The sequence below is a fragment of the Mesoplodon mirus genome (genome assembly GCF_964341445.2).
Source record: "Mesoplodon mirus genome assembly, chromosome: 6".
NCBI classification, from domain to species: domain Eukaryota; kingdom Metazoa; phylum Chordata; class Mammalia; order Artiodactyla; family Ziphiidae; genus Mesoplodon; species Mesoplodon mirus.
The window spans coordinates 38,791,259-38,816,520 of record NC_138982.1 but is presented as its reverse complement, the minus strand read 5'-3'; the positions used below and the strand labels follow the sequence as shown (position 1 = coordinate 38,816,520).

The window sequence follows — 25,262 nt, the reverse complement described above, 5'->3', positions numbered from 1 at the left end:
GAAAGTAAAATTAGCCACATATACCTGCCTCTCATTTTCTCTGAAATAACTTTGCACAGTAATTTCAAGGACATTCTTATTTTTCAAATGTCTGGTCCTGTTTGGCTCCATCCACTCTGAAACCAACCTTTACTTGCACCTTTGGATCTTCCATTTCAGATGAGAAAGCCATACAGTCCAGAATAATCTATTCTTGAAATATGTAAAAACATGTCCCATCAGAGAACTGGAATCCTGTTGAGTTATAGCTTATAAATTCCCACAACCCAAAGAAGTATATGTAGGTAACATTAAAATGATGACTGCTCCCTTGAGGCATTTTATATTGTACTTGAAACATTATTTTAACCAACCTTCCAGGCTTCAAAAGGACAGAGGGTTAGTAGGTCAATGATTTGCTTATGTTTCAGACAAGAAAAGGTATCGGACTACATCTCATTTCTACTCACCTTCAACAATGCCTGACTTACCAGCCCTAGGTTTACGGTACTGATAGCAAATCCAAGTACTTCCTCTTCCATATCCAGGGTGCATGCTGCTCCCCCCGCATCCCAAGCTAGAATCCTGAGCATGTCCCCAAATGGAGCAGCTGACATTGTATGCCCAATCCCTAACTAATGATTGTGGCCAGGAAAATGGTTATTTTGATTGGCCTACACCAATCAGGGTGCATGTCTGAAGCTGGGGATGAAGTCATTTCCCAAGAAGGACACAGATTATATGGAGGATAGGTAGATACTAGTAGGAAAATTGGAGAAAGGGAAGAATGAATACTGGTTGTTCACTACATAGACATCTGGCCTGAAAGATAACAGCAAGCCCAGGGCTATATATACTGAAAATTACTGTTGGATTACTAATAACAGTTTCCAGATTACAAACTAACAAACAACACCAAAATTCCAAGGCCAGTATGTTTCTTTTATTATTATTATTTTTGTTTGACTTAAGATGGTTGAATGATTTCATTTTCATTTATAAGCATTACAATAATTCCCATGCAAAAACCAAGACCGTATATGCCTAATTGCAATCGGCCAAAATCCAACCCATGAGACTGGACATTCAAGATCAAAATCAAAATGTTGCTTGACCTTTCCAATAGTAGACATCACGGTCATCCTTTGAGAGATCGGCAGGCCCCTGACCTCCCAAACACTACAGTTTGCCATGAGTTCATACCAAAACAGGGAGCCGATCGACGCCTTGCAGCACCTAAACCTGGCAAGTAATTTCATTCATGAAGACAGGACACCTCTACACCAAGGCTGCCACCCACAGTTATCTCCTGGTTCCTGCTCTATAGAAAAGTCTGCTTTTGAACAGGCATGGTATCTTCTATGTGGGGACTGATATTAATTTTTCCTTCTAGTTTTCCTCAAAACTCTCTGTAGAAGCAAAGAGACTTTACAAAAAAGCTTACCTCTATAATGTCAAAAGAAATACAGTTGACCCATGAATAATGCAGGGGTCAGAGGCACCGACCCCTGTGAGGTTGAATATCCATATATAACTTTACAGTTGACCTTTTATTCACGATTCCAAATCCATATATTCAACTAACACATTTAGTGGAAAAAATCCGTGTATAAGTGAACCCACGCAGTTTAAACCCGTGTTGTTCAAGGATCAACTGTACATACAAAGACAACTACTTTATCTAGCATGTACTTTCCCCAGCTTCAGATAAAGTCACTTAGCAGATATAAAGCTTTAAAAATTTCTCAGTAAGATAGGAACCAGGAATATCAAGGAGGGCAAAACAGGACCCCACAATTAAAGAACTAAACAAATACAAAGAATCATTCTATTGATTAAGACAAATGGGCTAAATGAAGAAATGATAGCATCTCAACAGTGGATGTCAATTTATATTGAAATACACGCATTGTTACTCCGACAATGGCAAAAATCTCATTAGTGCAAATAACAATTATAATGGTATATTCTTTAATAGGATTTAAATAAGGCTTCAAATAATTACACACACTAAAACTACCATTTGGAAACCTTAATTCTATCTGGAAAGTTGTCAAAGACACCCTTCCAAACCATCCAAAGTTCTGATTTAAGGACAATTACATTCAATGAAGTTGCTCCAGACACAATTTATAGCATTATCACTTCCAAAGTCTACATTGTTTGGCAGAGAGGGAGAAAATACCCTGGCCACTGGTCGAAAGAAATAAATCCAACTAACGTACCAGGTAGTTCCCAGGTTCAGATGATTTTTAAATATCTGTGGTGATGAACGCTAATTAAAAAAAAAAATAAAGACAAAAGAAGGAAAACAAAAAAATAAGAGAATCCTGAAGCATGAGAAAGAGATTTGTTTCCCCACTCCCATGAACAAAAGTATGAAAGCACAAAGTATGAAACAGAAAAAAGAGAGAATTCATGGGTATTTTCATCTATGGCTCAAGTTCTCCTTAAAAAAAAACAAAACCAAACACCAAAACAATGTGTAATAACTACAAAAAGTAAACAACAGAATCAGAGGCAGAATATGAAATAGTAATATACTGTTTCAGAGCCTGCACCATCCTGCAGAACCAGGAAACTTAAAATGTGTTCTTAACAGATCCAATCTAGGCTGGATATGTAAAAAACAGAAAGACGGCATCACAAACCACACTACATATTATGAGAGTTTTAGAACCAGAGGGGAAAAAAAGGCAGCAAACACGCTCAGAAAAATTTATCATCAATTCTGAAATGGGGCCTTGTCACATCATCAGGGTTAATGAAGACGGAGATCGACTTCCCCGGGTTCTCAGTCACTAGTTGCTGCAGTTTTTTGGCCAGACGGTCATCGGGCTGGTTGGGGTCGCCTCCATCGGACTGCGGGGAGGGGATGCTAGTGGTGCTCCCTCGTCTCTGGAGCTCCAGTGTCAGCCGGTTGGCTGCCTTGACGTGCTCGATGGCGGTGCGCAAGTGCTCCGCCGGGTCTGAGCGGACGGAGGAGAGCTTCCGTGCGTGGAGCATGACCGTCTCCTCGGACAGGGGCTCCAGCATGTTGCACTGCGGGATGAAGTAATTGGGACACATCTTGTTGACCAGACAGTGTTGCAGGTCATCAATGAGGCCCAGCAAAAAGTGGGCTGCATAGTCTTCTTGGGCCAAATAGTTGGCAGGAAGTCTGTCGCAGGCCCAGAGCATCATGCTCCGCAGGTGATAGGGGCTGATCGCCTTAGGCCGGGACAGGAGTTTAATGATGATGGCTTTGCAGGCCTGGTAGGCCTGCATGAGGCTGCTGGAGATGCACTTCTTCAACTGCACCTCACTCCTGGCAAAGGACAGCCGCCACTCATTGTCCTTCTTTCCCTTGTAGGAGCAAGCAGGCACCAGGTAAAACCCACTGATGACTTCTTCCTCAGTGATCTTCCCATCCCAAAAGTGGTTCTCCATGAGCCAGCTCTGGGCCACTGCCGGCCAACCCTTGAAAGAGACCACCGGGACAATATCATACAACATGCGACTGCTCCCCACACCCAGAATGATGGAGATGATGGTCCCATTCTTTTCTACCTTTTCCACCTTTGGCATCCCTCGCTGGGGTTTCTTCTGTATCTCTGATAGGACAATGCTGATGGAGTCATAGAACCAGTCAGCCACTTTGGTTGGGGAGAAGAAGTAGTTGGTGGCACCATTGATGTGATCTACGATGGTGCAACAGTCTTTCCACTTACTGATCGTCCCCTCGTCAAAGAGCCGAAGGCTCAGCCAAGAGTGGCACAAGGCTGAATGGCGCATATCCAGTGTCACAGGCTGATTACGGTCATGAAGCTTCAGGGCTGGCACCAGAAGAGTGAAGTCCATATCATAGTCGGTCCCTCGGGCATAGACATTAAGCTCATCTAAGTCCAGGTCTACCACGCCTTCCCGGACTCCTCCAGAAAGCAATAGATACTCATTGGCCACTGGAAGTTTTTGGTCCAGCTTTTGCACCATTCCTAAAAACAGAAGGAGAAAACACTATTACAGGAAGCACAGATACAAGAGTCTTAATGCATCAATCGAGAATGTGCTGAGCTTCTAAGAGCCACTATTCGTTATCAATACAAAACCAGATCTTAGGCTGCTGCACGGACCCAGCCAACAGTACATTGTTCACTTTCATTGGTGCTAGAATCCATCCTTTTCCAAATGGGAGAATTACGCAGATTCTTCTCTCATGGTGAGAGCAGTATCATTTTCAATCATAAACCATGGCTCCTCTTCCCCTAGTCATCACCTCGGTTAATGGCACTGCCATCCACTCAGTCACCCAGGCTGAAAAACCTTAGTAAGTTTCAAGTCTTACTTGCCTTTCTACTGCCAAATCTTATCTATATAGCCTCTGCAACATTTCTTGTTCCTTCCCTGTTCTCCATCTCTGCTGCCATCATATAATGCCTGGCTCTTCTATCTCTTGCCAAAGCTGTCTCCCTCCCCCACACCCTCCCCCTGCTTAAACTTTCCTCTGTTCCGATGATTCTCAATGTGGGCTGTGGACACTGAAAGTTAAGACACTTTCAGAGGACAGTGAGGTCATGACTCCTTTCATAATACTAATACATTATTTGCCTTTTAAACTGTGTTGACACTTAAGCTGACATTTAATGGTACAAAAGTAAAGGAGGGCAAAATTGCTGGTGCCTTAGCATTAGTCAAGACAGTGGCACCAACCGTACTAACAGTCACTTGATTCTTTTTTATTGGCATGCACTAGCATTTAAAAATTAGTAATAATCCAGTTTCACTTAAAATCCTTAATGGAAAAGAAAACTGGATTAATTTTGTTGAATCCCAACTTTCAAACCTCCTTTTTATGTGACAAAATAGGAAGTAACCATAAAGCACCTCTGCTGCATACTGAAATACAAACTCTGTCTTCAACAAAAGCGCTCATGTTTGAGTTGGAGGCTAAATGAGCTGCTTTCTTCATGGAACACCATTTTTAATTTAAAGAATTACATATAAACTATGGGTATTTAGACTTCAGTATGTAATAGACATTTTCTTAAAAACTGAACAAATTAAGACTGACTCCACAAAAAAACTGAAATATTTATTGCCAATGAAAACATCAGACCCTTCAGGAAAAAAAACATTATTTTAGAAAACTTATCTCCTGCACCATAAACTTAACATCTTCCCAAATTGTATACTTTTCTAATGAGATTGGTGGTGATAGAACAAATGTGACTTTTAGGGATGATATTATGAGCTCTTTGAGAGTGAGAACCATGTCTCAAAGATGTATGAAGCAGCCACAGGGGTCTGCTCCCAGCAGGCACACAATTGAAGCTATGACTGAATGACAAAGGAACAAATAGATGAAATTAATAGGCTTAAATATGAAATACATAAAGGCGAGACGGAAATGACTGTTCCACGACCAACATACAAATTTACCTTCCCTGCTTCCTGTCTTTTTATTATGGATTTACCTGTGCTTCATTATCTGACAAACTACCAGCATCACTCCGTGACTTATTTAACAACTTTTCCTGAAAGATCAAAAAGAATGACCACAAACTATGATTCCATTAGTCATTGTAGTTACTTTTAATCAGCATAGTTTTTTATTCATAAGGCAATACCAATGCAAATAAATAAACCATGTATATGTGTCTATGCTACCGCTGTATTTCAGAATCTGACACTCTCTGATAAAAATGTGTTCTTTTTCATTCTTTAAAATCCTATTTTCCAAACAACAAAGAGCGAACGATCACTTTCTTTTTAAAGCAATCAATAAGATATCCAGCATTAAAGAGTCAACAATTCATCAGAAAGAGAATTCAGTGTACCTGATTTTTTTGGGGTGGTGGCGGTGCTGTTTCTCACGCTCCCTGTGCTGTGATGTGGCACCCAGATCCCTCTTCAATAAAGACTTCTTGTCTCAGCTGCTGAGGCTGTCAGTGCTTATCCCTCAAGGATGGTCTGACCGCAAAGAGCCACCTCAACTAAGACCGTGGGCTGTGGTTAGGGTTAGGGTAGGAGGTAAACATCCCGTAACCAATCAGTGTGGAAGTGCCCCAGTTCAGGGTACTCTGATGAGTCCCCAGCATTCAGAGTTCCCACTAGGGCCCGCTGAGAAGGACACCACACTTCCCCCTCCTCCTGACCCTGCTTCCGCCCCCTCCCTTGCACAGGTGCAGATCCCAAGGGTGTTCCTTTGTAAATATCCTCACTCCATCTCAGGGGCTGCTTCCTGAGGAACCCAATCTAAAACACTACATACTAACCCAAGCAGCCTTCACTACAAATCAGCAGTGAACAATTTATTTTCCTTTTAAAAGTGGTTTTTAAAAGCCAGACAGCAACCAGTGTGGAAACTGTAACACCGAGAAAAAGATTCATTTCTCAGCTGTCATCATGTCTCAGTATTAACCTCATCTTTACAAAGTAATAGCTACCACCTCCACAAGTTTTGGCTGTAGCTCTAAAAGGATAAGATGGAACTTTCAGAATCCCGAGCAGGTGGTGAAAATCACTTTTACTATTTTACAGGCTCACATGGAGGTACAGATACTTTCAAAAGGAAACACTTGATCTTGAAATAATTTACTCATTATTTCATATATTGTTTCATTACAGCATCTGGAGCGCCCCAAACACACATGGGGAAAACCATGACATGCTGGGTTGTAAGTAGTAAATAAGATCTGAATTGATTAGTAGTATTGTTATATGCACACTACATAATTGTCCCCTTTTAGGCATAAATAACTCAAAATTATATACATCTTTTTCTCCTAGACAGGATCCAACTGGCTCTGAGCACACTAGCCAGAACCTGTCTACACAACCAGAATAACATCTGTAGTAATGGGCTGGGGATAACTTGTTAACAAACGTGTCACTGAACTTTGCCTTGGATTGCCACAGTTTTGTCCGGATAATTAAGGGTGAGAAAAAAGCTAAAATTCCTTTCTGCCCTCTACTGGATTAAAGAAGAAGTTTTAACATATTTTCACTTGTTAGAATATTCCACTTTCCTCCCAATTGCTGCTTATGCACCTAAAATGTTGGCCCTTCTTTCAAAAGAGCCGTATAAAGTATTTGGCTAAATTCTAATATTCAGGGGTTAGGATAATGTTGGACATTTCTTATTCCTTTAAAAAGGGCACACAGAACTTGAGCAGTAGTGAGAATACAGCTGAAGCTCATTTGCTAAGCTCCTAGGAGCTAGAAACAAAATCCCTAAGGCCACACTGTTCCAGGAAGCTGATCCCCTGAGACCTCCACATTTACATTTAGCCTGCCTGAGCCCATTAGTCTGCAGTTTTACAGATTATTTGGTAGCACAAATTGGAGCCTTCCCCAGAACTGCACAAACTCAAAGGCCCTCCTTGAAAACTTCCCTGCGCTAAGTTTAAGTAAAAATCAGCTGACATTAGCTATCATCCCAGATGGGTTGCCAGGCAACTAAAACACAGGCAGGGTCTGAGAGGGGAAAAAAATTCTACTGTACACTTTGGCTGTAGGCATTAGTTCCAACAAGTGCCATCTCTGAACTGATCCAAGGTTTTTTGTGTAATTACAGGAGACTTTTGTGATATCACGTGCCTCTGGCTGTTTAGCTATCAGTAAATTATCGGAAACAGTGAATGGGAACAAAAGAAAGGTTGAACACACACCACTGAGCTTGTTAGCAGCAGAGAAAAGGAGAGATGGAGAAGTAGCTTATTCCCCTGGGTGGGTCTCTTCTTTTCAGGGAAGCACTGGCACGCATATGTTTGCTCTTAAAAACACAAAGCAAAAGTGCCTCCCAGCCTCTCTTCCTGTAACTGATTCCTTGATTTCAGTTTATTTCATAATGTCTACTTATGAGGACCTTAAAACTACTGTTTTAGGTACTGGGGCCCCAAGTTTAAGGAATGAGTTCCCTATCATCCACTTAGTTCTTTGCTGACTGCCTTTAGAATATCAAGTGAAAAACTGAAGTCTGTCCTGGACTCCCTTGTATTCTGGTGAACAAAACTTTATCACATTCTGTTGAGTTCAGATTACTAATTCCCATCACTCAAACATATAATGCCAGCTGGTTGACACCAGAGCACAAGAACTAAGTATCATTTGTCTTCTCCCATCTTCACAGTTTCCCTCAAGTACATCTATGAGAACTCAATTAGTAAATAGATAAGTGAAATTAGTACTTATATAGATTCCTTTAAAAGAAAGAATTCTTAACTATGTTGAAGAGATAAAGATCTATCAAAGAGAGAAAGCTTTTATGTCTTGTAATTAAAGCTACAGAATACATTTTATCTCTCTATATATCTTTGACTATGTATATAAAAAAGATTTCTATGTAGATAAAAAAGACCTGAATATCTCAATAATATTCATTGTTTCATAAAAAAAGTATTACGTTTTTCACCTCAACTCATGTGAAACACCAATAATGGTGCCTTTATAGCACTGATCCTTATAGTAGGAAGGGTACAGAATGGGGTGATTTTGCAAAGTCCTTCTATGATTTTGATACATTCCCTTAGGGTAGCAGTCTCCTTAGCTATTAATAAACAATATAAACCTTCCGGTAAAAATATTATAATCTATGTTTCAAATATTTTTGTCAAACTTATTTGATAGTCTGAGCAACAATCTAAAAAGTAGGCATGGCCATCTTCTTCTAAAAAAGTCACCAATCTATGAGATTTTTAATGACTTCAAATTGGGGAAAGTTTTTTCATTTTCTTTATTCACAGCCAGAAATCATCTATATGAAGTCCTTCACTTTATAGGTGAAAAACTGAGTTCAGAGAGGAGAAATAACTCATTCAAGGTCACACAGCCCTGGGGACAGATTAACAGCATTGCCTTTAATTCCCACATTTGTTGTGAAGGTCAGAGTGGCAAATGCACACTGTTCTCCCTATGACAATGACCTGACATGAATGTAGAATGGCTGGGAAGGAAAGTAGCAGAGGTCTCAAGGCAAAGTGCCAGCTTTGCACTTTTGTTGGTCAAAGCTTTCATGTGACCTTGGACCATCAGCAGAACATGCCCCATCATCCACATTTATCAGAAGGAAGAATGCACCTGATCTGTCTTACAAGAAGCTACCCATATTCCCAAATAAATACACTATAAGACACAGGAAATACAGAAGTAAAACACCAGTGGAGCTTCCTAGCTTTTCAATTATCTGCTGAGTGATCATTAATATTAACAATTTTATAGTATGTTTTATAAGTCAAAGAGTCTGTTTTATTTGGCATAACTTCTGAGACAACTGCAGGTAATTTTATTTAAACTTTTTAGAGACCTGATTAATTCACGTATGGTAATAACCTATTGACCAAATATATATAGTAATAGGACTGATTCAAAAGATGCCTCCTCAAAGAAGTCTTCCTTGATCTTTTCGCATCTTGACACTAATTATGTCTGCAAGAACACTGGAGTCAGAGCAAGACAGGCTTGGATTTGAATCCTGGTTTTGTCATTTACTACTTAAGTAAGCCTGACAAGTTATTTAACCTCTCTGAGCTTCCAATTCCTCATCTATTCAAAATGAACAAATAAAACCATAAAACTGCACTTCTAGAGTTGATATGAAATGCCTAAGCACACTGTAGATATTTAGTTCATTTTCCCCATATAGTCTTCCCTTTCTTCACCATCTATAAAACTGGCTTGGCCAAACAACTCCTATTCCACAGAGTTGATAATCTATCTAAAGCCTCTAAGCATGTGTAAGGCCTACAAAACATGTTAGATGAAGGGAAACGAACGGAGCGTCCTCTCCTCCAGCCGCACCCAGACTGAAGCTAGCCCAGGGATGCCTCCTCTAGTGGCTGCCATTGGGTAGCATGGTGCACAGCCTGGCCAGTAGAAGGTGGGCTGTATTCCAGCCCTTTCGTGTTCCCTCAGAACAAGTGCCCTGCAAAATGAACAACCTATACACCCCTGTGAAGGACCTTGATCTGAATTCTTACCCTAACACTTTCTACACCTATAATCATAGTGGGTTGTATTCATGGCTCATTGTCCTTCCTTAATGAGATAACAACATTTGGCACAGTAACTGGCAAAGCATGTCAGTAAATGAAAGATGCTCTCACAGTCAATAGTCTATGAGCTCCTGCAGTCAAGGTTTTACTACTGCAGGGGCTAATACAGACTTTGGGATTAGAAGGCAACTGTGGGTTGGATGCATCATTTGGCTCAGTCAACTTGACTACATCATCAATCACAAATTGGGAATCATGAGATTTTCCATATAATGTAATAGAAAATACTATCAGCATATCTCTATAAAATCATCCAAAAGTCAGGTTGGAAAAAAAAAGCCTCTCTAATCTTTCATTATTTTCTTTCTTAAAAATTAAAACTCAAGTTCTAAAAACTGGTGGGCTTTGGCAAAGTTTACTAAGCAATTTTTTTTTTTTTTTGGTACGCGGGCCTTTCACTGTTGTGGCCTCTCCCGTTGCGGAGCACAGGTTCCGGACGCGCAGGCTCAGCGGCCATGGCTCACGGGCCGAGCCGCTCCGCGGCATGTGGGATCCTCCCGGACCGGGCCACGAACCCGTGTCCCCTGCATCGGCAGGCAGACTCTCAACCCCTGCGCCACCAGGAAAGCGCTACTGAGCTATTCTGAACAGAATGAACATGAGTTAGACGTGGACCCAGTCCGATTCATCCAGGACCCACCTAATTAAACATTGTGGGCCTAGGTTTCCTTAAATGACATTGGGGAATAACAATTAAAAGTTTGCTGGGTGGCCATGGGGATAAAACAAGAAAATGCACACCAAATTACTTAGTGTGTGGTCTGGTACTCACTTGGCAGTCAATAAACAGAGGGTTCTGCGCATGTGCCCACATTAGCAAAATATTTTTCCCATCCAATAAGTCTTGCCCTTTTCCTCCTTTTAGTTCTTAGGATAGTTTAAAAACTCATGGTTTCTGCCAATCAAGACTTATTGGCAAGACTCAAAGGAGTGTCTCATTAGCCCCACCTAGCAGCCGCCTACAGCTATAACAGGGAGGGCATGAAAGATAGGTTGTTAGTTTACAAAAGGAGTGATCATTTTAGAAGGTTCATTCTTGAAAGATAAAAACAGTAGTAAGTGAAAAGAGTGACGCCATAAGGCTACCTAAGGATACAGAAATATACCAGTGATGACCAGATTACCTCTCTCCTGATCTTCAGAAGCAGCAAGAAGCTTCTAATGGAGATGTTCGGCATTAAGTCAAATGTACCCTCCTTCAGCCTGTGACCCAGCTGAGTCCGGTTTGTATTCCTTTCTCATTTGGGGATGTATATGCCAACTACTTAAGTACTCTGAAACTGGAAGTCTGGGTTTGATGGGTGGGGGGGAGGCTCTAGATTTTAGAAGAGGAATAATGAAGGAGGCCAAGTCTAGGAAATTGCAAGGATGGTGGTGGGATTCAAAACTTGGGTTTGACTTATTCATGCATGTGACCCATAAGTATCAGTGCCTCCTCGGAGCCAGTACTATGCCAGATACTGAAGACACAACAGTGAAAAGAAACACACTGTCTCCGCTACATGGTCCTTATGTGGAGCGAGAAAGCCAGTTACATTTGTATCAGTTACATTTGTATCAATCAGGAGAGATGTGATTATGCTGAGTAACAAACCTAAAACCTCAGTGACTTCAAACAACAAAGTCAGGAGGCAACGTGACCATCGGAGGTTGCTGGCTAGCGCTCTTCTTTCCTTCATCCAGGACCCAGGTGGCTACAGTACCCCTCATCTAGAAACTCACAGGCCCTCTACTGGAGGAAAAGGAAGCCCTGGGGGATCTCTTTTCGGCAGCTAAATGCCTTGGCCTGGGAAGGGCATATGTCATTTTCATTCACACATCACTGGCCAAAACTAGTCCCACCCAACCCCAGGGAAGAAACTGCAGTTCTACCTCATGCTGGGAAAGCAGAGAGCCAGAAATATTTGATAAGCAGTATGAACAACTCCCACACTAACCAAATAAGCACACACTAATGAACATATAATTATAAGCTGAGATAATAACTCTGAAGGAAGTGAATAAAGGTCCTAGCCAAAACATAGAAGAGGATGAGGAGGACTGCAAATTGTTTCGCCTGGAGAATGAAAAATTCAAGAAGACCGTGAGATCCATCTTCAAATATGTGATGAGTTGTCCTGGTAAAGGAGAAACGGACTTTAGGTCTTCTCTCTCATCTGTTTTACTCTGTCATTTCTAACCTGGAACCCAGCTGCTATCACAATCCTCCAACCAACTCCACCGATTTTAAAAGAAGAGGTCACAGTAGTAGCAATAACACACATCAGAACAAAAGAAGGACTGACTTTACAAAGCACACTTTCAAAGTATGTACATCTCATATCAAGGGCTCTCCGAGAAGGGTACAAACATTGATTGGCTCTACTATGCATTGAGGCATAGGCTGAATGTCTCACCTGTGTCATTTCTTTCTATCCTCTTGGCACTTGGAAGTAGATCATCCTATCCCCATTTTACAGATGAGGAAATCAAGAAAAATAACAGTCGAATAAATCGTTCATGGCCATAAAAACGGAAATGGGATGAAAATTCAGGTTCATTCCATACTCTTTTCACTATCCCAGTGATGCTTTCCAGCATTAAATGGGCTCTCCTGAGAGGATAAATAATTTAATATCTTTGGACCTTTAAAATTGCCACATGAAACACTGTAAGAAACAGTTAGTGGAAGCTTATTTCTCTGTCCAAAAATAAAACAAATTCTATTTTGGAGTAAAATGATTTTTAAAGCAGATTAAAAGCTCATTTTAGCCATCCCTGGGAAATGAAGTATTATAAGCAAAATGGGTCAAGGATTATAGGGAAAGACAAGATTATAGATGACTTTTTATTTTTAAAAAAAGTGAGTATCTAGTGCTGCGACACACAGCCATGTGTGCATGCACGTATTTGTGCTGCATACTTAACTCAGACAATTCTGAAAGAGCATTCCACAAGTATTTTAATTCCAAGGGCATCCTTGGAATTCTTTCAGTCCCCCATGACAAACTCTGAAAATGTTCCTATATATTCAGATGCATAGTTTAATTTGCTTACTTTAATCCAACAGCAAAGCCTAAATTTTAAAGTCCTATCCCCTAAGTTTTTACTACTAGACTGGGAGTGGCTGAGGACATCATTACCAAGGGAAATACTAACCACAAAGCCAGAAGCTGTTACTGAGTTCTAAATCTTTTTCATTTGTGGACACAGCAGTATCTACCACCGTCACTTTTTTCCTCTGTGCAAAACTCAGCTCAGGCACACTAAGCCACGGGGAAAGAAACATGACGAATTCTGTGCCTTCTCTAAAAAAAAAAAAAAAAAAAAAAGCAACCCAAACCCAAATCAAATCTAAACAACCTAACTGTTATCCTGAGTCTCAATAAGAGACATGCCCGTTGTGACTCAGCAGCCTGAGAAACTATGTCACTGTTGATTAAAAAGGGACTCCACAGTGTAGTGTAGCTGTGGTCTACACGACACACTCAGAGTTGCTACATTAGCTCAAAAATGGTTGCAATTTATATAAAGACCCAGCTAAAGGATTTTAAAACTTCATTGGCTAGCAAAAGTCCTGTCTTAAAATGAGTTTACTTTGGAAATGTTCAAACATACAGAAATGTAGAGCTAACAGTATAATGAATCACCATGTACCCACTGCTCAGCTTCAACAATTATGCTTGCCATGCTTGTTTCATTTATTCACACACTTTTGGCTGTAGTTCTTTAAAGCAAAGCCCAGATATTATACCATTTCACCCATAAAACACTTCAAAATGTTTGTCTGACTGACAAAACCTTTTAAAACTGTAACCACCATTTTCATATCTAAAGAAGATTTAAGATGATTACTTATTATTACTATTATTGACTTCACTGATTTTACCTTTTTCCTAATATGCGTGAATATATGAGTGTGTGCATGTGTAGGACAGGCTGTTGATGCCCTGCACCTGCAGCCACGGCAGGCGGTTTCCTGTGAGATGGCAACTTCCCTCCTTAAGGCCAATGATTCTGCTCTTTGGCCTGAGGGTCATCTCTGCTCTGGCACCACTGGGAAGTGCAGGGGAGTTCATGCAGGAGAACTTACTTACTTTAATCCAACAGCAGGGGAGGGCAGGAATCAGCAGACAAGTGCCCCGCTTCCCCAGACTCTGGTGGGACAATTCTGAGTTCTATACAACTTCCCAGAGGGTCCCACAAGATGAATCTGCTCATGAACAGTCCCTTAATTGGCTTTTCTCCCTTCTCCGTCTCAACTGATGTACTCCCTCCCTCGTGCTTCTCACAATCACCTCCCAAGTGAGCTACCACATCAAGGGTTTACTGGAATCTTCAAGGGTGAAAATTTTCAGATTGGATACTTGGATTGACACTGTCAGTCTGACACTGTTACCTCCTGACATGATGAGAGACCCCAGAGCCACTATATCTGCAACCAAGGGACTCCTATTACATACTCAGAAGAGATGGAAGGGAGAAGAAACTAGGAGCCTGTTAATAAGCTGACTATAAACATGGTAACTACCTAAAGGCATCTCCTCTTGTCCTCTGAGAATAATTTAACTCTAGGACATTTTCCAAAGCACCAATTTGCAGCCAACAACCTTAGCCAGAGATTTTTGAAAAGCTACTATATAATTACAGTGTGAGCTAAGATCATAGTCTAATACCTGATTTTTAAAAAAGATTATAACTGCATTTTTCCTTTGATGCCCCAGAACAGACCACGTAAATAAACGGATTCCGTCTTATAAAGCAATTCCCAATAATTGCCAGGAGGTGGCGCCCATACTCCATTCTTTTACTAAGAGTTTTTGGAACCAAAGTCACAAAATCCTCCAAAGAAAGCTCTAGGGAAACAGGCTTAGCAAAGGGCTAAGACTTGATAAGACTATATTAAAGCACCACTCCGGGGCCTATTTGCCCTCAGCGACTCAAAACCTTGCCTTTTGGTCTCCCAGAGGAAATCTGGTTATTCGGGAGCTGATGTGCTCCACCTACGCGGAGCCCAGGCTGAAAGATGCTTTGTCTGGGCAGGCAACATGGTTGGCAAACGATTCTTAAGAGTATATTGAAGACCTTGTTGCAAAGTACAGTTTCAGCTCTCATCGGTTGCAGCTGAGATGAAAACAAAACAAAAAAAACATGAATAAAGCTTCAGGTGCCAGGAATAAGGGAGAGAGAAGGCAGAGTAAACAGTTTCTGATGGTATGAGGTTTAAGGCACCACTCTTTCTGCAAAACTGTTTCATTCTGACTATAAATAACACACTCAAAGATTTCAGGAGCCAAGATGGAATTGATTTTTTTAAACCTGGCTTCAATCAATAAATAATCCAGATAAACACTGCCTTACTTTGTATGATGCTTTGTAGTTCCCAGATCCTTTTCTCATTTGTTCTCAGCAATAATGCAGTGAAGAACACTAGGGTTCTCATTGTACAGGCGTGGAAGCTGGCTCTTGACAGCTAAGTGACTAGCCAAGATACGTGTACAAAATATCCACAGAGTTCTTTGGCCTGAACAAGATTAAAAACTAGTCTGATCACATACAATTATTTTGAAAGAAGGAAGGGGGTGTTATTTGAGTTCTTTACCAGGTTATCAATTTGTTTCTTACAGAGTTAGCAGAAGGAGAAAGAAAGGGCTGAAAATGTAAAGCTTGCTCTGCCAGGGGCAACCTACGGATGATAAACCTAGAGGTCTGAGTTACGCCTAGACTGACTGGGTTACTGACAAAATGCCCCTCTTTCCTTAACCACACCTGCTAAACAAGCACACATCATCCCTAGAAAATAATTCGTCTTTAAGTTTCAAATAATGAGATACCTAAAATTAGTAATTAATTTTCCACATATTGTTATAACACCTATTAGTAGCGATGACCCCCTTGTCTATATTGTCTTATCTTCATTTAACTTGAAAAAAAATGTTATTTCATTAGACTAATACCCTCAAATCAAGTTTCCAAAGAACAAAGTAGTAACATCCTAAAAATCTGCTACTTCAAAAAATAATATCTCAGTTAACAAGTCTTAAAAGTTTTTCCACTGTATAAAGCTGGAACATTCCATACAAAAGTTCAGATTAGTACAATTACACCCGTACCTAAAATTTAAGGAAGGACGAGGGGATCAAATAAATATTTCCAAGGAAAACAGACCTGGAAAAAAGTACTGACAGCCTGACACACTAATAAAGAGCAGAATCTACTTCTGAGCCACAATTGTCTACCTGATAATTACTTTCAATGACTGGATGAAACCATACTTTATTGTTTGAGCGTGAAAATGTTCACATCAAAAGAAGTCAGACTTAAAAAACAACTAGTCAAAAAGCCCTGTGCAGGAGGTTGAAATTTGCAGTTTAAAAGCATGAGTAGATCACTTGAAAGAGGGTCAATTTGTTGCAGTGTTTTTAAATCCAGGCTGGCACATGCACAAAAAAAAGTCAAAGAGAAAGTTAAAAAGGAAGTCTCTTCATGCTGACAAGCGCAAGTGATACTTTGAAAATGGCTTCTTTCGCCTACTTTTCCTCCAACCATCAAAAACTAGAGCAAGAGTCAGTGGTATGAGGATGAAAAGGGAAATTCGATATTCTAGCCAGAGATTGTAAACTAAAATGGTGGCTAAGAAAGATATAAAGGGGGTTGGTTTTGTTTTTTGTTTTTTAGCTTTATACTGTTGAAGGAGTTGTTTCAATCAGTTGCCAATTCGGTAACTCTTGGACTCCAAGGGATGAAGCTGAACTTGTGTGTACCCTGCACAAAGAATGGGAATGAATCATAGATTACTGGGGACAGAAATGAATTCCAAAGTTCTGTACTCCACCTGTCATGGGACAGAACATGTTGCTAAGGCCCAAAGGGCAAGGGTGACACAGCACAGGACCTGGCACAGGTACTGAGAAGCAAACGCAAAGTTCTGACCCTCAGTCAAGGGCTCTCTCCACTTCATGCCGGGGTCACTAACCAAACGGTGGGAAAATATGGGTCCCCCCATCCCACACCAGAAGGACTGAAGCATAATCTCTAAGGAGACATATGTGTTTTAAACTAGCAAATCTTTAAATGCTTTTAAAAATGGAGACTGCCTGCTCCCTCCCTCAATTTCAAAGCAGGAAGTTTTATTACACGGACTCAAGAAAAGGCAGAGTTGTCTGGTTAGAGGAAGGGGTTCACTGGGCCAGTGATACTTCAAAAATCTTCAAGAGCTGAGATTAACCACCCTTCAAATCAGGAGAGATACAACTTTGGTGGGACTTTTGGAAACATGTCAGTAATTGAGATTCAGGAAAGACGAGACATCTCTCATGCCTCACACCTGGGGAACTCATTTACCTCTCCAACCTCCAAGTTATTCAGTTTGCTTTGAATGAAAAAGATATTTTTGTTAGATTCCTGCCAATTATTTTTTCAACCCCTCTAACTCCCTCTACCTATCAGACAGTGGCTGATTTTTGTCTTCTGTTCAATCTTAAGCTTGGACAAAGCAACTGTGGAATCGACCAAAATCCTTAAGGGTACTTTGCCCAAGCACCACCCTCACTCGGGAGCACGTATGTGGGTCAAGGGGTATGACTCGGCAGCCCAGCCATACACCTGTGGCTATGGGCACAATCACAGCTCAGTCCTTGAAATCAAAGATCACACCGTTTAGACAGAAGTGTACAATCTCCAAAGCTATCAACTGCCCGGGAGGTGAATTTAGACACGGTGGATTTAATACAGACACCCATATGCATACTGTGTCCCTTCCAAAAATCCAGTGAGATTAGGTTTTCTAGTGAAGCGGGAAAAAGACTAAATGAGAAGCATTCTTTTGAAAAGTAGTGCCAGCTTGAGAGAGGTCATTTAAGGACTCAAACCCAAGTGTGATGTGACTGTGAGATGGAGAAATCTCATTTTAAGGTCGTTACGAAAATGACATTTGTGCACTGACCCAAGTCTTGTCATGAGAGTACCTTTCAGATGAAAATTTCCATAAATTCATTTTAAAAGGGGGGAAGGGTGGTTTGGGGAGAAACCCTCAAGCAAAACCATAGGACATTTTCCATGTTTCCACTAGAGGTCGTGCCTTCCTTTTTCTTTAAGGTTTCGGACTGGCTCCAAGCCAAATGACTGGAGAAAGGCCTGAAGGTTGGATATAAATTTTTAAAATTCATACCTGATTTTACTGATATGCTTTCTAAGTGAGTCCGAAATGGATTTGGGTTTCAGATACAGTGTTTCTTATCGGTGAATCCCCAGTGTCCGCGTGCTGCTTGCAGCAATTCTTTTGAAATAGTGGGATGGATGTCATACATTCACTGATAAATTTCCACAGCTTTAAGGTAAAGAAGGCATATGGAAAAGGAAGATACCCTAAGAGATAATGTGGATGATGTGATGGGGAGATCATAATTTCAGGATATAGAAAAGCTTGAATGTGAACCCTAGCTTCATGATTTATTACCTTTGTGACATTTGGGTAAGTGTACTGAACTTTTTGAAACTTTAGTTTCCCCATTAAAAAAAAAAAAATGAGGATAATACTACCTCTTTCACAAGGCTATTATGAGACTTGCCTGAAACAGTTACATAAAGCTCCCAATACAATTTCCGGAACTTTGCAGATGCTGAGAAATTGTAATTTTCTTTTTAAAATAGCATTCTGTTCACACTTCTCTGGGTCAATTAATATTACTGGCTTTTACCTTGCTGTTTGGGCATGTGATTTTTTTTTTTTTTTAAGGAAATGTTCCAGTATTTGCCTATCTGTTCAACCATCTCCCTCCCTCCCTCCCTCCCTCCCTTCTTGTTTTCTTCTTTTGATTTTCGTTTCCCCACGTTTGTCAAGTAATGTGGGTTGAATGAATCAAAGCTCATGACAACTCTGCCAACTTTGTAGGGGACAGAAAGCATTTTTAATGAAAAGTCAGTGCAAAGTACCTGGTTGGTAGGAGTGATGCAGAGAGGGAAACGGGAGGAACAAGAAAAGACAGACGTACTGATTTTTATGGTCAGTTTTAGCTTAATACAATCTTTTTTGTTCTCTGGGAATTTGGTATATGAACAAAATGTAGTGAAATCCTTGATACTGAATAGATTCTGTCTTGTAACTACAGTGGTTCTCTAATGAGCATGCAGAATAATCATCTGGAGAAATTATTAAAACGCAGATTGTTGGGCCTCGGCCACCAGAGTTTCTGATTCAGTGGTTCTGGTGGAAGACCTGGGAATGTGCATTTCTAACAAGTTCCCAGTTGATGCTGATGCTGGTCCAGGACTACTCTTTTAGAACTGGTTTAGCACCGTCACAAAATTTACAATCCAATTACAGGAAAGAAAATGGAATCAGTTTAAGGAATCTAGGCTCTAATCCTGATCTTCCATTAATTCACTGTGTGGTGAGGAAGGTTCATTACCTGTCATGCCCAATTTGCTTACCTGGAAAGAGGAACAATGTCTCTCTACTGATGAGATCAAATGAGGGTCAAAAGAAGAAATGGGTAAATTAAAACTTTGAAAAATTAGAAACTACTCTGGAGGAACAAAGTAACGGATCAACAATTCTAACAGCCTATGAGAGTTCACCTGAGATGCCAACTTGACTACATCAGGGGATGCCCAAATCTGGGGGGCTGTCTGCAGGGTGTTTCCAGATGAGATTAGCATTTGAATTGGTAGCCTCAGTAAGGTAGATGGCCCTCCCCAGTGTGGGTGGGCATCATCTGATCTGTCAAGGGCCTGAACAGAACAAAAAGGTGCAGGAAGCAAGGAGTCACCCTCTTTTTCCTTCCTCACTCCTTGAGCTGGCACATCTCATCTCATCTTGTCCCACCCTCAGACTGGGATTTACACCATTGACTCCCCTCCAGGCCTTCAGACTCAGACTGAATTATAGCACCAACTTTCCTGGTCTCCAGCTTGCAATCGGCAGATAGTGACAATTCTCAGCCTCCATAATTGCATGAGTCGATTCTTCATAATAAATATCCTTTTATATCCTGCTGGTTCTGTTTCTTTGGAGAACTCTAATACACAGCCATTACTTAAAAGATTTCCTTAAAAGACTGGAAAGTGACAGTCCTGGGTTCTAGTCTGGTTCTGCCTCTGACTTATCCTGGACACACACTTAACCCTCATGGGTCATAGTTTTCCATCTAGCAAGAGGTTTAGAGATAAGATGATCCTTAAGGTCTTTCGAATGTAAAAATGCTATGGTCCTAGGATCAGAACATGAGCAGTGATTGGGGCTCGGGCAGGTCTCAATCTAGGGAACACCATCTCCCCTCCCAGAGCTGAGGGCAAGTTCTTTTATTCTGTCTGCATGGATCACCCAGCAGTAACCTAAGGGCCACAACCTTGGCCCACACTTCAGTGTAGACCAGTCCCAGAACCCAGGTGTGCCATAGCCCTGCCAGCCCTCAGCCTGAGCTCTCAAACATTCCAAAACCAAGCTCCGTATTGGCTATCACTACTGAAACAGTACATTTGTCATCATTAGATCACCAGAGCCCTACACCATCCATTCAGTTGACAAATGCTTGAGATTCTGTCTCTAAAATGTCTGCTGTGTCATGCCCTCCCCATACATCCTATTGCCACTGTATGTCATTGTCACAGTTGAACTTAAGCCCTCATGTCTCTCACAAGGACAACTGCAACCCCTCTTAACTGGACTCCACTCCCCTTCACCACCACCCAGCATAAGCTGCCAAAAGGAGCTCCTTCAAGGTCGGATCTGATCGCATCACTCACCTGCTCCAAATCCTATAGGGTGGCCACCATCCCTGTAGCCAAGGCCTCCCAGGGGACTTCCCTGGCGGTCCAGTGGTTAAGACTTGGTGCTTCCACTGCAGGGGGCATGGGTTCAATCCCTGGTCAGGGAACTAAGGTCCCACATGACATGAGGCACAGCCAAAAAATATTGATAAACATAATTAATTGGGCTTCCCTGGTGGCGCAGTGGTTGAGAGTCCACCTGCCGATACAGGGGACACGGGTTCATGCCCCGGTCCGGGAAGATACCACATGCCGCGGAGCGGCTGGGCCCATGAGCCATGGTCGCTGAGCCTGCGCGTCCGGAGCCTGTGCTCCGCAATGGGAGAGGCCACAACAGTGAGAGGCCTGCGTACCGCAAAAAATAATAATAATAATTAATTTTTTTAAAAAGGGCCTCCCACATTCTGAGGCCAACTTCCATTTCAACATGGGTCTTACTGCTCCCTTATCTTCCTCAGTGGCTCCAGCCCCAAAGTGGATCCTCCAAACTCTACTGGTCCCCTAACTATGTCCTTGCTTTCCAGCTCCCAAGCCTTTGCTCATTCTCTCCTTTTGACCCTCCATCCTTGCCTGTTGAAATCCGGCCAACTCCATCTAAAAGCTTCTGCCTCCTAACTCCCCATGTTCACATATGTTATTTCCTTTCTTTCTTTGTACAATCTTTTTGATTAACCTGATATTTTCTGAGATTTATGAGGTGACTTGTATGACAGCTATCTGAATTCATTCCCAAGCCTCACACAAGATAAGTTTTTTGCGGACTCACCCGTGTCCCCCCGAGTCCTGGGGGTTAGGCTACTGAGATCTAGAAACAGTCCATCCTGATACAGAATGTCTTTATAATATGAACTAGTTCGGACTGCAAATAGCGAAATTATGTCAGCACAATAAAAGTAGTGTTAGTTCATATGCAATTTTCCAAGAATATTTTATTATTATTATTATTTTATTATTATATTAATATTCTGTACAACCAAGGAATAGCCATCAAACAAAACATGCTCAAACACAGCAGAATGCATCAACCCACAGAACGAATGACACTCACATTCTTAGAGACTCAAATTGGCATGTGATCTGTCATGGAAATGCTTTTGTATGATTTTAGTGCATTTCATCTTTGTCTCCACAATTCAACAGCTTTACCCCCTTTTCTTCCCCGCTAAAACCCTTTTCATGAAGCCACTTTCAACCTTTTTTCAACGGTAAACTCCTGTATTAGAGTATTCTGTCTTTTTTTGTTCAGTACTGCTACTGCTTTTGTTAATTTCCTGGTTACAAGCTCAAATAGGCTTGGATGGATCTGCTCCTAACCCTGTTTTCCCCACAAGCCCTGTTGTTTCCTGAGTGTCTGCTACGAACCAAGTATATTATATGTTATCTCACTACTTATATGCAAAATCTTTCAGTCTGACATTCTACCTTCAATTTACAAGAAAAGAGCCAGACTCAGTGGTTAAGGGTTTTGCTGTGGTGACTCACACAGGGTTGCCTGAGCCCCGTGGGCTTTCCACTGCTATGGTGGCTTCCAAACTGAGTGCCAAGGGCGGAGCGCTCTTCTCAGGTCCTGTAGCGAGTGGAGGGTGAGGGCGTGTGAAGGGTAAGGGAGACTGCGCCTGCGCCAGATGGGCAGCCCCTGGGCCTCCCGCCCCCCGCTAGAACCACTTTTATCTGTTTTACATATTGGGCTTCCTCTGATGCTTCTATCTGAAGTAAGAATCCTACAGTTTTAAAAGGGAGGAATAAAAAGGGTTGAAAATCACTGCATCCTATCAAGCTGGCTATTTCCCAATTCTGCCTGAGGCTGGCCTTCAGCAGAAAAATAAATCAGTTGCTTACAAAAGATCTACTCTATACAGAATGCTGTTGTGGGATTGGGGGGGTGTCCCCCCAATTCCCTGCTCTAATCATTCCAAAAAGACTCTAAAAAGACTTCACGTTATGCCCACTTTACTCGCTCATTTGACTCTCTCTACCCCTTTCCAGACATTGCAAGGCATGTTGGGGGCTGGCAGAGGTGCAGGAGCCTGGAGGGCAGACCCTCCAGCTAATGCCCTAGGGAGAAGGTGGATCCGAAGTAGCTCCGAACCGGAGCAGGACCCCCAGGGCCCAGTCCTGGTGCTCCCTAAGAGAGGCCGGCTCCTTGCCACCAAGAGAGCTGGTTGGACAGGATGCTCTTTAATGCTCTTCCTGACTGAGAAGAGTGTGTTTCTGAGCCGAGGGAAGGAGGGGGAGATGTTTTAAGAGTGAGTTTATATAGCAAGCAAATGGGTGTAATGGGTGCAATGGGTATAAAGCACATGCCCCACAGACACACGCAGAGGCAAATACAGACCTTTCGTATGGGTTGTTTCTCTAAACGTCATGAGTAGTAAGGAACAGATGCGAAAAAAGAAAGCGAAATATGACGAGTGCTGATATAACTGAAGCAGAATGGGACAGAATACATCTATCTTTAATTCCCCCCGAGAGAGTAATGTCTAACAACACAAAAGTTCGTTTCAGATCTTTCCAAGGGCCTCTCCGCGTCCAGTGGTGAGGCTCCATGTCTCAGGGAAAGGACGTGCGTGGAAGTTTCTTTAAAGTGGTTAGAAAGAAAACAACGGGCACTGGATCTACAGCCAGTCTCTGGGCGATGAATGATTCGTCGCCTTCTCCTTCTGGTATTGATTCTCGCCTCAGACAGACAACAAGTGATTGCAGATGAAAGCACGCATGCCTCGGTGACTGCTCAGCTTGTGTCTGAAAGCTTCCCCAGCATCCTGGCCCCCGCACACCCCCTCCCCGGGCTGTCACTGCAAAGGCCCATCCCCCTCCCTGCGGGAGCAGCTCAGCTGGCCGCACCTGCACACATCTGGAGGTACCACCCCTGGGGTACCTACATTGCAGCCTCACCACCTGTTTTCCATTCCCAGAAATCTATTTCAAACACACACACAGAAGAGTCCGACATTATGCCTCCTTGAAATAACGATGTCCATGTCACTGATATGAAAATTCTTCTTGATGCTGCTGTCTTCCAGATATTGCTCATGCCATCATCCAACCACTCCTAGCCTCTTAATAACATAGCCCATTTATTGAGCATCTACTTTGAGCCAAGGATTTTTAATGTATTACTGTTCACCTTTACGCTGCCCCTGAGTGGTATGAAGAAAGGGAGATTCTGAGGTTAAATAATTGCCCAAAGTTACATAGTCTGTGGATCTGACCTTTGAACCCAGGTGTCTGATTCAGAAGACAGTTAACTTGGGAATTCCCTGGCGTCCCAGTGGTTAGGACTCTGCTCTTCCACTGCAGGCAGGGGGCACGGGTCTGATTCCTGGTCAGGGAATTGGGATCCCTGCATGCCAAGCAGTGTCACCAACATATATTATATATATATATATATATATATATATATATATATATATATATATATATATATATATGTAAAGAAGAAGACAGTTGACTTACAAACATCTCGCACAGGTCAGTGGGAACGAGTAGCCACATCCCGTTTCCCCCTTTTCTTAAGCTCCTTCTCACAGCTCCAGGGAGATGGCAAAGGGACTAAAGCTTTCTAATACTAGGGGTGAAGAAATGAAAGAAGCTGGGAAATCTGGGGAGAATTGAACCTGGAGACAGATTTTCAGGCCTGGATTTTCTGTCTTTTCCCTCTCCTCTTGCCTGAAATTCTACCCATCAGGTTCATTTTCACAATTAAAAAGAGAAAATGGAAATCGCTTCTTGGAAGTTAAGGTGCTAATTACCATTTCCTCCTTAGTATAAATGTGTTCAATAGAAGTGAGACATTCTCACCACAGTGGAGACCACCTGCCTGGCTGGGATGGGAGCTTTGATTCAGTGGACTGTGATTTGTGCTGGAAGGTCCTGAGGACAGAAGTCAGAGACAGGGAGGCCTCCAGAGGCCGGGCCAAGGAAATGATGTGCCGGTTTCAAAACTGCTCCTCCTTCCTACTACACGGACTCCTACCCCCAACCCACGCTAAGAAGACAAGTACTAGGGCTCAGCTGATGACTGAGTTAAAATGGCACCAATGAACCCAGGCATTATTTGGGGTGTTTTTACATGGAAATATGTGATCTGATTCCAAACAAACAAATATATATTCATCACATTCCTAAATGTGAGGCTACCAAGAGACATTATTCACAGCAAGTCATACAGAAGCTAATTACATGAGCACAAACAAGCTTAACAGAATCAATCCAAAGGCAATGGGGAGTGAGGGAATCTGCTTAAATACTTCACTCCTACAGGAAGTTGTTTCTAAATGTGGTTGAAGAGGAGAACCTGTGATACCCTGGAGAGTAACTCTTACTGTTTCATTTTAATTATTCGTTTCTCTTCAAAATAAGATTCAGTAAAAAAAAAAAAAGTAATATTAGTTCATTTCAGACACCCATTTTGATAGGCATGGTGGGATAGAATTCACTATTAAAACAAGATCTTGCCAACTAACTTTATTACTCTCGTGCCCTTTAAATATCCACCTAGAA

The 25,262-nt window shown here is 41.8% G+C and overlaps 1 protein-coding gene across 5 annotated transcripts in view; it reads right to left on the bottom strand.

Annotated features, from left to right (window-relative positions):
- Positions 1-795: 795 nt before the first annotated feature.
- MB21D2 (Mab-21 domain containing 2) overlaps positions 796-25,262 on the bottom strand; it is a 111,849-nt gene continuing 87,382 nt past the window's right edge. For all 5 annotated transcript variants that reach the window (XM_082624535.1, XM_082624536.1, XM_082624537.1 and 2 more), the window contains one exon: positions 796-3,953. In XM_082624535.1, the coding sequence (XP_082480661.1) occupies positions 2,689-3,953 (1,265 nt within the window). In that variant the 3' untranslated portion in view covers positions 796-2,688. The remainder of the gene's footprint in view (positions 3,954-25,262) is intronic.